A 13,832-nucleotide genomic window follows, 5' to 3' on the forward strand; every position below is an offset into this window, starting at 1 on the left:
AACAAAAAAGTGATGATGAAAGCGACGCCACCCCCTCTTCAAAGGCGAACTTTAACCCCAAGTACAACCCTGACTTTATGAAGTTTGATTTTGTGAATGGAGGCCGTGTGTTGAGTGTGGGATTACGCTAGCCAACGAAGCACTGAAGCCTTCAAAATTAAATTATCAATTTCATCACCAGGTTGCAAGTTAATATTATCATTTGGACTTTATTTAAATCCTATGTTTATTTATTTAATTTAATACCTATTATTTTTTAATATATTTATTTTTATTACCAAATAGTTTTATTTATCAGAATTTTTCTTCAGTTTTTTGAGCGTCTAAATCAAAATGTATTGGGATTTTGATCCTTTATATTTGTTCTTGAAGCAACTTGATTTGTTCTAATTGCTCACCTGTTCAGCGTTGCATGTGCAGGTTTACATCCACAATAAAAAGAAATGTCTTTGAGATGATCACAGTGTATCATATCATTTATTTTACAATGTTTTAGCTTGTTAAACTGTAAGTGGACTTGATTTAATTATTGAATACATATCAAACCAAGACTCGGATCAATTGAAATGAAAGTGTTAATATTTAAATGGGTCCCGGGCCACTTTGTATTTGGATAATTGGGTCCCGAGGTCAAAAAAGTTGAGAACCCCTGATCTACCTGTAAATGTCTTCAATGACATTTAGTCCAATACAAATTCAACAAAATGGGACACAACATACTCCGCCTATAAGATCAAAACACAGCATTTCCACTGCCTTAAAAAGTCCTTAAAAACTCAAGAAAAATAATGTAATTGGACCTCAGCTTTAATAACAATATTAATGAATCAGTTTTATATAGCACTTTTTAAAGAAAACTCAAAGACGCTTTACAGGAAGCTTTAGATTTGTTTCTTATAAATCACTGTACTGTTTTACATAATTTTTCATATTAAAAAAAAGTATATATATATAAATAAATATGGGTGGTAGGCCAAAATGAATCACTTGTGGGCCAACTTTAGGACGCGGGCCCCAAACATGGACAGCCATGATTTAGACCAGTGTTTCCCAACCTTTTGCTTGAAAATGTCAACCTGTACATTTAACACACACTAAATATCAATTTTGTGCATTGCAATTATTGTATATCAGATAATATATTTACCTCAATTTTTTAATAATGTGCATAACATGTTAGTAACAATTTAGTAGGATATTAAGGCCACAATATTGTTTATTCCTATTAACGCTCTTTATTGTCAGTGGGTGGAAAAGATGTTGAATGAGCATGTACAGTGTCTAAAATAAGCATAAAGTGACTCAGCATGTTGGAAATAGATTCATCAATGTTTCCAAGTATCCCCTGCAATGTGTTCAAGTACCCCGAGGGCAGGGGTCTGCGGCTCTGGAGCCCCATGTGGCTCTTTGACTCTTTCGCAATGGCTCCCTATAGCTTTAAAAACATATTATAAAAATGAATTGTTATTTCTTACAGATGATATTGATGATTAAGGACATTAACTTCACATAAAATGATGACAAAACACTTTGATAACCTAAAAATAAATCAATTTTGCGCAATAAGTCGGCCACCTTCCGACTTCACCTTTCCTTGCACCTGTGGCTAATCTTGAGTTTTAAATCCTTGTTAAGAAAACTAAACTAACAAAAAGACTATTCTGGAAGAAAATATAGATTTTATATGTGTGGGGATAAATTTATTTAACTGTCAACATGCCGGCTTAATATGCATGCTTGATACGTTGCAAGAAATTAGCATGTGTTGACCGACATGATCACGTGATCTCAAATTCAAGTTATATTTTGTAGCTCTTCAAATCCAATAATTTATCAAATTATTTGATATTATTTTAACTGTATATTATTTTATACACTGAAGTGTCTTCATTAGGAAGGTTTTTTTTTTTTTTTTTTTTTTTCAGGCTCCAGAACGAATTCAATGCAGGTGAGATTAGGCAAGATGGCTCCTTTGGGAGTAAAGGTTGCAGACCTCTGCCCTAGGGGTACACGTACCCCTGTTTGGGAACCACTGCTTTAGACTATAGTTGAGTCGCACTGAGTAACTTCCCAGACTGGATCCAAACAAAGGTTGGCAATATGACATGGCTTTTCTTTAGAAAATGTAGGAGTGAAGCTCAACTGAACTATAGCATTGTCCATTTATTGAATGAGTAACTGCAGCTTTATTGATCACTTTCACTGTTCAATGTGAATCATAGGATTTGTAATAGTGTAAAGTCATAAGATATTACAGAGTGCAGAAGAACTATAGCTTTGTACCAAAGAACTCATCCTTCTCACAGGGAAACTCATTATAAAGAAGACATGGTGATACCAGTAGAGGTCAGGGCAGAGCTTTGAGTGTGTGTGTGACAGAAAATACAAGGCTCATCAAGCCTTTGTATATAACGCAATATGTCACATTATTACAAAGAAACTAAGATGTTTTTTGTTGGCATATGACAGACTTGGAAATCAGTAACTTTCACTGTTTTTGTGCAGCAGCAGCAGCAGCAGCAGCAGTGTGAGAGCACAGCCTGCTGTTAACTAAAGGTTATGACACGATAACATCTGCACTGATATTTTTTATATTTGCATTTATTCATCCCTCCCCCCTCCTTCACTTTAATACCAGGAAACCTGTTCAGGCAGCAGCCAATCACATCACGGGACACACACACGTCATCACCTCAGAGAGCAGACAGGTGAGAAGAAAAAGAAAAAGAAAAAAGAAGAAGAAAAAGAAAAAGAAAGAGAAAAAGAAGAAGAAGAAGAAGAAGAAGAAGAAGAAGAAGAAGAAGAAGAAGAAGAAGAAGAAGAAGAAGAAGAAGAAGAAGAAGAAGAGGAAGAAGAAGAAGAAGGGAAGGTGAGAAACGGGCACGAGGAAGTATTAAATGACAGTGTTTTTAATACGAGCTAGCTTAGTTTGCATAGGCTACTGCTAGATACTTCGTGTGTGTTAATATACGATAACGATAAACTACGGACTCCCTTTACCTGCGCTGGGATGTGTGTGACCAATGAGAGGCTGTGAGCGCTTTTATTTCTTGGTATCTGATTGGCTGATCTTGTGCTGAAAACAGCAAATTGTGCTTGAACAGGTTTAACATGAGAGCTTCTGAGAGCAGCTGAGCTTGATTACAACTTCCTCAACAAACAGCAATGAACGGGTGGAGGAACTCAACGAAAAGCACCTACAAGCGGTGGAGGAATCCTGCGCAGTGGTAATAAAAACAACAACAACAATAATAATAATATGGACGATATATTTACTTTTTCTACTTTAGTTTGTGTGTCTCCGGGATTTTGGGCACCGGTATCGATGGGGCACCGATTGTAAAGTGGCGCATGCTAAAATAAACATTTAGCAACAAACCACGTTTAAAAAAACGTTTATCAATTTTTTAATGTTACATTTGACCAGAATTACAGCACTATTTGTGAAATTTGGGATTTTTTTTTTTTTTTTTTTTTTGCTCGTAAAAATGTAACGTCAATGTGAAATCTAAATCGAAATGTTAAATCTAAAAAGTACATTTAAATGTAAATGTTAAATGCAAATGTTAAATCAAAATCTAAATGTCACAGATGAAACTAAATGTTTAGCTAATATGCAAATTCACTGGGGGTAACAAAATAAAAGCGCAAAGTTTTAGGTTTAATATTTAACATATAAATGTATATTTAACATTTATATTGACATTATATTTATATTAGAGAGAAAGAATATCCCAAATATTGCTGTAAATCTGGTCAAAAATTCACGTTTGTAAAGGTGGTATGTTGATAAAAGTTGCTGTTTATTTTTGCATCTGCAATCTGTGCCCCTTAAGTGTCATTTCAAGGATAAAAAACGTCTGTTTTTTTTTTGTTTGTTATGCCCCACAAAGCCTTTTTGTTTGTGTCTTATAATAATCAAGGACTGATGCAGATTTCTCTGCTCATACTGATGAAGACCAAGTCACGGACAATGAGATCTGCACCATAGCAACAGGTGGTGACCAATATGCAACCAGCTCGGACACTAATGCGACCGAAGGTTTGTGCTCCGATCACCTTAGTTCACTCACTTGTTTTTAAGAAATAAATCCAAGGGAGTAAAACTGTTTCCAAAAGCATGTTTTTCAAAACATTTTTTAATTTACAGTATGCGTAAAGTCACTTTTTATTTATTATTTACAATGTAGATATTTATATTTACAGCTGTGGTGCCTTTGTCGGTTGATTTGCTGTCATGTGTTTGGTAGTGTAATTTAAAAGGTACATTTTTACAGAGCAATTGTTCTCAGGTTGTAACAAAGTCATTAATAATTTGTGATCATGATAATCAAAAAAAAAAAAAAATAAATATTTGCAAAAAATCATGCTTATATTACATGATCGCAGTCATTTTTAATCTCAAATTATTCCACTAAATGTATCCACATTTTTTGGATAATTGATCAAAAAATCAAGGAAATTTAAGTGAACATCCTTTCGTCACTTATTGCTTGAATACTGTCTGTCATACATAGTGGAACATTTTTTCACATTTAACATAATTAATCAGGTCATTGCAGCTTTCTTATTTTAGTTTGTCTGTTAACAGAAATACATCAAAACTAATTAATGGATTTTGATAAAACTTTAACCAAAGATAGACCTTACTCTATGGAAAATACCATGATATTTTAGAGGGGATCTGGATCAATATACTGATTCTGGATCAGTTTCAAAAAGGGAAAAATCTCTATTTCACATCATGGGTGAAATTTCAAAAACTCATATTTCCGTTTGTCATTAATCAACCTTTATGAAATTTCACTGTTATGTCAGGGTCTTTCCTCAATTACTCCTCCATGTTTCATCCGGATCAGAACTGGATTGTGCATTTCATGGAGATTTTCCTAAAAGATAGACCTGCCCATACATTGGGACCTACTGTATGATAATTAGTGGGATATAGATTTGTTCCAAGCCTTTAAAGTGTGAATGATCCTGGTACCTTGATCAGGATGACTGATCCAGATAACTAACAATGTATGACAAAGAGGAGATTTGGAGATTATGTCTCTGTGAACTCTTATTTGGTTATTTGTATTTTCTTTACTTTTCTTATCTTCGTGCAGTGCTCTTCTCTCTTTTTTTCAGTTACCATTGTAATGAAGTAGTTAGCATTTTAGTGAGCCAGTAATAATGAATATTTATGAGCTCATTTATAATTAATTTGACTTTCTAAAGTGACTTTCTGAGCAGTTTTATATAAAGGCTGTTTTGGGGTCTGCTTGTGCATATTCATGAGTAGGTGTGTCTGTAGACACTGACTTCATGCCTTGCTCTTGCAAGGGAGACCAGTGATCACCAAAGCGATTTTCTTTTGCTGTCCACACACTGTTGTTGTTTTCAGCCAATTAACTGCACATTACAGTAAAACTCATGGTTATTTAAGTGACTATTGTGATTGTGAGTCAGACAAACACTGTGTCATTGTGTGTATGCGGCAGCAGCAGCAGCTGATATCAGCTGTTTTCAGAATCACTCACCAGAGCTGCTACGTCGCTTTTTTTTTCCTCCTCTCCTAATCACAGGAATAGTCAATTTAAGGTGATAATTATTTGTTTGGTCCAATCGCTGTGTCGCATTGGGTCACCAACACGTCAGATCAAGTCAAAGGCATTACGAGGTGATATAACAGGTTCTAAAAATGGAACTGCTACGGAGGAGGATTTTCCGCACGCTGGGAAAATCCAACTCGCCAGTTTGGAGCAGACTTTTTACAAAATGTTGAATAACAAGGGAGGGAGGAAATGGAACAATGTTGGCCCTCTGAATGAGGCTAAAGGGATGTACTGTATATCGCGGTAGCAAAACCATTATAAAGTGAATTTTTCCTAACACCGCCCCTTTAACATTTAGAGTTAACATTTAGATTTAACATTTAGATTTCACATTGACATTATATTTTTACGAGAAAAAAATATCACAAATTTCACTAATATTGCTGTAAATCTGGTCAAATGTAAATGTGGTTTGTTACAAAAATTTGCTATTTATTTTAGTATGTGCAACTTTACAATCGGCGCCCCATATTGTGTTTCCTGTGTTCCCGATCTGCTTTTCAGGGTATCATAGATTTCCTTCACCATCTCACACTGACAACGCCTTATGTTGTTTGATGGAATCATCGTTATTATCAAAACAAAATTACTCTCAAAGATGCCTTGACACTGTGTAGAAGCTAATTGTTAGAAGACTTTTACTCTTTAACTCCTGACTACAAAAAATACCCAGCAAAAGATTTTCTTTCATTTGTATTAGTTTGTGTTTGGTTGTTACCATTTGTTGACCTACTTCCATCTTCTATAGCAACCTTCACTATCAACGAGGCTCTGGAGGTTATCGGTTTTGGAAAGTTTCAGTGGAAAATGTCTCTTCTCACTGGATTGGCATGGGTAGGAACTCTAATATGAACAGAGACGACCTGTATGTGATGTTTGGATACTAATAATCTGTCCTGTCTCAGGTTGCAGATGCTATGGAGATGATGATTCTCAGCATCCTTGGCCCCACACTGCACTGTGAGTGGAGGATTCCTGCTTATCAAGTCGCACTCATAACATCGGTAAAAGCATTTTTTTTTTCTTAACTGCTTTTTTGGAGTTGATTAGGAAGTGTGTGCAGTAAGAAGCCATCTTTTCTCTTTATCAGGTGGTCTTTATTGGGATGGGGATTAGTTCTCCTGTTTGGGGAAAAGTGTCGGACAAGTACGGCAGAAAAGTAGTAAGTGAGAGTCGTATACAACATTTATCAAACTTAAAAAGTTAGTTGATTGTACTGAATTTCATTTCCTGTACATTTCTCTGTGACTTAGGGCCTTGTCATGTGCTCGTCTTGGACTTTTTTCTACGGAATCTTGAGTGCCTTTAGTCCGGTGTACGGCTGGGTCTTGGTTTTGCGTGGCCTTGTAGGCGTTGGTATTGGAGGAATTGCTCAATCGTAGGTTACATTTTTCAATCAAAAGCTTTATAAAAGATTGTTTAAAGAGTAACTAAACCCCTGCTTTCTCCTGACTTGTCACTCGGAGGGAGATTAAAAGAATGCCTTGATTATGGGCGGGGCTCCTGGGGCATTTAAGACACGTTCAGTCTATACGATAAAATCTCCAATGAACAATCTATGCTATGTTAATTAGCTAGCAGTGTACTTTTGATGAAAGCTGTCTGTGAAAATGACATTGTTTGTTAATTAATGCAATAAAGTATTTAGAAATAAATAAAAATGCTAAATTGTAAAATTGACTAAAATGTTGAGAGTTGGACCAGAATCAATCAACAGCACTACTTCATACCCAAATACATTTGTATTGGTTTTGGGGTTTAGTTACTTTTTAAAGTAGTATCTTAGAAAGAAATGTTTCATATATTAACGTTAAAACTTTTTTTTTTTTTAGGATAACTCTTTACACGGAATTCCTTCCAGTTAAGGCGAGAAGCACCGGCGTCATGATGTTGTCGGTACTGTAACATTTTTAAAGCTGAATTTAATTTTCACTAGTGTTTCTGAGAGTGAAGTGTCTAATATAATAACATAAATGTGCTTCTCATTACCTGCTCAGTAATATCCTTGTGTGCATCAGGCCTTCTGGGCAGCTGGTGCTATACTAGAGGTTCTCCTGGCCTTGTTGGTAATGCCCACTTTGGGTTGGAGATGGCTGCTCGGCTTATCTGCAATACCAATGGCACTCTTTATTTGCTTTTACTCTGTAAGTATATCCAAATTTATATTTTTTAAGTTTGGAAAACCAAAGGTTAACTGCGTTACTGTCTTCCACAGTGGCTGCCTGAAAGCCCTCGTTTTGATGTGCTGTCAGGGAGGAGAGAAAAGGCAATTGCGACTCTAACCCGCATTGCAAAGGAGAACAACAAGTCTTTACCTCAGGGAAGGATGGTTGAATATGAGCAGGTGAGAAAGTTTGTGGTAAAAACAATTGATCGATTAACAACTGATGGATTTTTACATTGGTGTTGTGATGGCAGAAGGTTTCCTATTATTAACACACAGCATGAAGGCTGTTCTTTAGTTGGTAACTGTGTAATTCCGGTTGTTGTTGTGGTATGAAAGTTATGTCCTTGTACACTTTCTTCACTAAGCTTAAGAGCTTTAAAAGGTGTATGATTGGTCATGGATTATCCATGGTGGGCTCAGACATCACTTGTCTTTTATTTCACAGATAGAGCGTGGAAAGATAAAAGATCTTTTCAATTCACGATACTGGAAGACAACTGTTCTGCTGTGGTTCATATGGTTAGTCTATGTCAATATGTTTTTTACAATCTTGGTTAGCTTTCTTTAATAGATTGAAGACAATATTTATTTGAATGATTCACTGTTTGCTTAAAACAATCAAAGATGTGACTGAAGCAGGTACATACGGTGGTTTGGCACCTAATGCAACCTCCTCCAAGATGCACATTTAATGTGTTATATTTTTAAATTATTGCACGCCTCTTCTATTATTTTAGGTTGTCGAATACCTTCACTTATTTTGGCATTGTCCTACTGACAACTGAGCTGTTTCGGGCTGAACATTCTTGTTGGGGTGGTATGTTACCATCCTCTTTATAAAAGCAAGCTAAGCTGGTGAAAACAAAACAATGTGAAAAATCTGTTTCCGTTCTTTACAGGAACCCACAGTGACAATATTGAGCCCCGCTGTGACTTTGAATGTAAATATTTATCAGCTGCTGACTACAAAGATCTTTTATTGACAACTTTTGCAGAACTTCCAGGTAAATTAGTCTGTTAGCCTTTTAGGTGTGGTATTGTCTGTGCTTGTTTATTTAAATCACTTTGTGTTGATGTGAGTGAGCGACATGTTAAATGTCGTATGTACACCACAGGCGAAAGGTCTCCTAAGGTTACAGCAACACTAGCCTTAACAGTCGGTATTGATGGAATCAGAAAGCTAAATGCTTGAACCGGGGTTGGGGTCAATTAAGGGTGTGCGATCTGACGAAATTAGATTGTGAAGGATTAAAACATGACTACGAACTGCCAAATCACGGAGATGGTAGAACCGTCTGTATCGGACATTTTATCTTTCGCGATGCCTTGTCTGTGTCCCATAGATACTGTTAGAGTAGACCAGGGGTCTGCAACCTTTACTCTTAAACGAACCATTTTGCCTCATCTCACCTGGATTAAAGTCCCTCCGGAGCCGAAAAAATACCTTTTTAATGAAGACAACATAGTGTATAAAATTCTATACAGTTAAAATTATATTGGATAATGTTAAGTAAAGAATATTTTTTTAGATAATGTATTTGAAGGGCTACATAAAAAAAAATACTTGAATTTGATAACACATAATATTAAAATTAGTTGCTAATTTCTTGCCACGTACTGTATCAAACTTGTATAATTAGCTGGCATGTTTGCAGTTAAATGAATCTATCCGCACACAATTTAAAATGTATATTTACTTCCAGAATAGTCTTTTTGTTGATTTAATTATTTTTATTTTTTTATTTATTTATTCAGTTTATTTCCGACATGGTTACATTCACTTTTTTTTTTTCTTACCAGGGATTTAAAACTTAAGGTTAACCACAGGTTCAGGGAAAGTTGGTGTTTTACGAGGTGAAGTAGGAAGGTGGCAGAGTTATTGCACAATGTAATTTATTTTTAGGTTGAGAAATTGTGATTTTATTTGGTGTCAAAATCATTAATCATTAATACCCTCTGTAAGAAAATAATTATTTATTTCAATATTTTTGAAAGCTATGGGGAGCCATTGCAAAAGAGTCAAAGAGTCACATGAGGCTCCAGAGCCGCAGGTTGCAGACCCCTGGAGTAGACGAAGATACTCTTGTGTATATGAATACAGGCTCATGTCAGCAGTACAGACACACCGAAAAATTAATCAGAGCTCAATAAGCGCAGAAGTACGCTGCGCTAACACTCCCTCTTTCCCCCTCCCTCCCAGTGCACAAACGCACAGTTTGTTCTGCTTCCTCTGTGTTCGTGGCTGCCTGTCGGAGGCATAGTGTAGATGTCCGTCTGTCCTCTGTAAAACTCCATCAGAGTGACGTTTGTAACAATGTTTACTCGCTGCTCCGCTCTGATTTTCTGAAAGGGCCAACGTCCTGACTGGTTAAAAAATACTTTCAGCAACTTAGAGCTGGCCTGAAAGAAGCCAACACACATTTCAGCCTTAATGAAGGAAAAAGTCAAAAGTGGAACAAAATGTTGATATTGTGCTGCTAGTGATTAATAAAAGGGTCTTTGTGATGCTTTTTTTACGTTTTGACTTTGACCCCTTATTGTTTTTCTTGTTAAACTATTGCCATTTTGAGAAAAAATATTGAGATATGAATATTGGTCCATATAACCCAGGCCTAATGTAACTAAAGCAGTAATGTTTTATCTTGTAAAGGATATGATTGTCCAAACTGTGTGAAATGAGGGGTTCATAAGACTGCTTAAAGTAGGATTTTATTAACATGAGTGTGTTACCTCAAAAACAAGTTGAAATCATTTGACTGATATGCTGCCTTTTTGTGTTGGAAGTGTTGTTAATGCTAATGCTACACCACTTTAGTTAAACAAAGTAAAAAGACTGTCTGAACATGAAGTTTTGTGTATCAGCCTTTTTGTTTGATGTTAATTGTACTTGGAACCAGTTTGATGAATTGCTTGCATACATTTTTTGAAAGTGTTTTTCCCATTTAGGGCGATGATTTTAAGTAGGTGAATTGGTTTTCTTTTCTTTCAGGTCTTTTAATCATTGTGCTGGCAGTTGAAAAAATTGGCAGAAAAAAAACCATGGCACTGTGTTTCTTCATGTACTCCATAAGCCTTTTGCCTTTATTTGCCTGTATTGGGAGGTAAGCCTGTTGTCTCTTTTTATTATTTAAAAGCAACAGCAGTTGTACATTATAGTAAAGATCTCTGAACAAATCTCTTTCTGCTTTGAAGGATCGCTCTGACAATTTTCATCTCCATTGCAAGAGCTTTTATATCTGCAGGGTTCCAAGTTGTTTTTGTTTATACACCAGAAGTATGTATTCTTATTTTTTAATCCATAACTACACTAATTATCCAGTCCGTCTAAACTAGAATAAACCCAATGACTCTTTTTAAGGTCTTTCCCACGGAAAACCGAGCCTTAGCCATGGGGATATCCAACGGAATGGCCAGGGTGGGTGCCCTGGTTTCACCTTTTGTTGCACAGGTATGATAATGACTTCAATTCCTTGTGATGGATGCTTATCATAATCTTTAAATACCTGCACAGCAAGCTCTAGGGTTGCTTGAGAATAGATGCCAAAAATGATAACAATGACTTCTTATCTATTTCAGTTGTTCTCGGTACCCTCTTATTTCTGAATCCAAGCACTCCCTTTTGTTCGACTACAACATTTTGCTTAGAAAATGATTTAATAACAACTATAGAGCATAATAATGGAATGAACGAGTGATAACACATTTTAAATAATCGTATTTTGTAAATAGAAACAGTATTTAGTGCAGTGGATCATGACGTCATTTTGGTATCATGAATTTCTCGTGACCCCAAAGACATTTATTTTTCTAGAATTAATTTTTGATTAGTTTGTGCTCTGATATATATATATATATATATATATACACACACACACATACATACATACAAAAAAGTATTTAGTCAGCCACCAATTGTGCAGGTACTCCCACTTAAAAAGATGTAATTTTCATCATAGGTATACCTCAACTTTGAGAGACAAAATGAGAGAAAAAAATCCAGAAAATCACATTGTAGGATTTTTAATGAATTTAATTGCGAATTATGGTGGAAAATATGTATTTGGTCAATAACAAAAGTAAAATCTTAATACTTTGTAATGTACCCTTTGTTGGCAATGACAGAGGACAAACGTTTTCTCTCAGTCTTCACACACTGTTGCTGGTATTTTGGCCCATTCCTCCATGCACGTACCCCCATTTGAGAAATCGTGATCTATTGGATTGAAAGGGAATAATCAGCACCAATGTCTTCTGCGATTCCTTCTTGAAGAATACCCTTCAAAAATGCAGAATTTGGGCAAAATTGTACAATAAAGTGCGTATAAAATGACTAGTACAGTACATATGGCTAATCTGTTACAGAAGCTTAAAAAGCTGTTGCCTTTAACAAAACACTGAGGTAAACTGTGATGCTGTAAAGCTCAAAGTTGAACGATAAAGTTTTCTCACTTGACACACTGACTGTTCAGGTGTTGCTCAGGACCTCAGTGTATCCAACCATCTCCCTCTACTGTGGCTGTTCTCTGCTGGCTGGCATTGCTTGTTTGATTCTTCCATTTGAGACTTTGGGAAAGAATCTGCAGGAGTCACACCTGGACCAGGAAGCTGATGGACAGACGAGCAGTGCAGCCGATAATTCAAATGGTACAACACTCAGTGAATAAGCAATAAATCTACAAAGAATGAGTAAGTGAAAAGCACTGGTAAGGGGTTTTTGCTGCTTCCTGGACTTTTTCAATTGCAAATGTTACACTGAGTTATCTCAGTGAAGAACTACAACAAGGATCAAACCATCGTAGACGGACTGTAGTTAGTTCTTGCTTTTGTTTTGGATAGTTTAATATTTCTCTAAAATGTGGGCTATGAGAAGAAAAAAGATGGACAGTTTGGCATTAATGTGCTGTATCTCACCTGCTTTTCACATGTCAGCATTGAACGTAAACTGAAATATATTGTATGTTTACAAATTTTGGTTTTTATTCATTTAGCTTGGAATCCATATTTTTACATTACAATAGATTTTCATAAATTTTATGTTGATTTTTGTTTCTAATCAGAAGATAACATTTATTAAATACATTAGTAGATGTATTTTATCAATATTTATTTCCATTTGGTTGATATTTTGCCACAGTGAGGAAAAACTTTTTCTTTGAATGAGAACCTAGATGGCTAGGTATGCTGTATATTTATTGATTATGACCAATGAAGATATAATAATCATAATATATTTCAATGTACTGTCGAGAAATGTAAGTTAATTATGAACAAGGAACGATATTTAAATAATTGTAAACTTCATGCACAGTTAGAGATGGAAGAATATCATTATTTGCTTTTATATTTTGCTTTTTTGGTTGTTTTTCTTTTTTCCTTTTGGAATTGAAATTGTTTTTCTGAAATAAATATTAACACAACATGACATATCAAAAAATATATATGTGGGGGGAAAAAGTATTATATATACAAAAAATTGGAACGACAGTGTGAAAAAAACAAACATGCAATGCCAAGTTTGTGCACAGGGAGGAATGTTTTTTGAAGAATGTCATGATAATGACATGATTTGGTTTTAGTATTCGATTTCCAATAATTACCCTTTGTTGTTTTGCTTTCTATTTGCCCATTAAATAGGAACAAATTATATTATTTATATTTGAGATTTATTTTTCCTTTTTTAATTCCAAAGCTCATGCATATACTGTAGTATGTAAGTATGCCCAGAGTTAAAATAACTAAAAGCATTATTTTTTTTCAAAAATATAGTGCATTGGTATTGTGAGTCTATTATCCTCTATTGTGTCTGGAACTCATAGAATAAGACAGTTACCAAGCTTTAGCAGCTGGGCACTGCTTTTGTATTGATTTTTTTGTATTTTTTTTTTAATTTTTTTTACACAAAGTTAGATCAAATCTGACAGTATATTGGCTAAACCCAGCTTTATACTAAACAAGAAACAACCAACTAAGCTTACAATTGACATTGACACTAATTTTGCTTCTCAGTTACCGCTCAACTTTTGAAAGATGGTGTTCTGTAGTGGTGTAGTTTTTTTTTTTTTTTT

General features: G+C 35.3%; 1 protein-coding gene across 3 annotated transcripts; it reads left to right on the forward strand.

Annotated features, from left to right (window-relative positions):
- Window positions 1-2,709: 2,709 nt before the first annotated feature.
- LOC114473279 (synaptic vesicle 2-related protein-like) lies at window positions 2,710-13,446 on the forward strand. Of its 3 annotated transcripts, none has more exons than XM_028462797.1 (17): window positions 2,710-2,869; window positions 3,087-3,227; window positions 3,924-4,042; window positions 6,349-6,434; window positions 6,506-6,604; window positions 6,691-6,762; window positions 6,854-6,978; window positions 7,433-7,496; window positions 7,619-7,744; window positions 7,816-7,944; window positions 8,213-8,286; window positions 8,505-8,584; window positions 8,667-8,771; window positions 10,757-10,868; window positions 10,960-11,041; window positions 11,126-11,215; window positions 12,237-13,445. In XM_028462797.1, the coding sequence occupies exons 2-17, from the start codon at window positions 3,166-3,168 to the stop codon at window positions 12,429-12,431; spliced, it is 1,620 nt and encodes a 539-aa protein (XP_028318598.1). In that variant the 5' UTR covers window positions 2,710-2,869; window positions 3,087-3,165; the 3' UTR covers window positions 12,432-13,445. The 3 variants fall into 3 exon arrangements, with proteins under 3 accessions (XP_028318598.1, XP_028318599.1, XP_028318600.1); XM_028462798.1 differs by having other exon boundaries at window positions 3,105-3,227; XM_028462799.1 differs by lacking the exon at window positions 2,710-2,869 and adding an exon at window positions 2,890-3,033 and having other exon boundaries at window positions 3,105-3,227; window positions 12,237-13,446.
- Window positions 13,447-13,832: the final 386 nt, after the last annotated feature.

This window comes from Gouania willdenowi, chromosome 12 (assembly GCF_900634775.1).
Source record: "Gouania willdenowi chromosome 12, fGouWil2.1, whole genome shotgun sequence".
Lineage (NCBI taxonomy): Eukaryota > Metazoa > Chordata > Actinopteri > Blenniiformes > Gobiesocidae > Gouania > Gouania willdenowi.

What these genes read in the sequence shown, in the direction of transcription:
- LOC114473279 (XM_028462797.1), top strand. Translation starts at nt 3,166, where the DNA reads ATGAACGGGTGGAGGAACTCAACGAAAAGCACCTACAAGCGGTGGAGG. An exon ending in AAGTCGCACTCATAACATCG is followed by an intron (nt 6,605 to 6,690) that starts GTAAAAGCATTT and finishes TCTCTTTATCAG; the next exon opens with GTGGTCTTTATTGGGATGGG. An exon ending in CCGGCGTCATGATGTTGTCG is followed by an intron (nt 7,497 to 7,618) that starts GTACTGTAACAT and finishes TGTGTGCATCAG; the next exon opens with GCCTTCTGGGCAGCTGGTGC.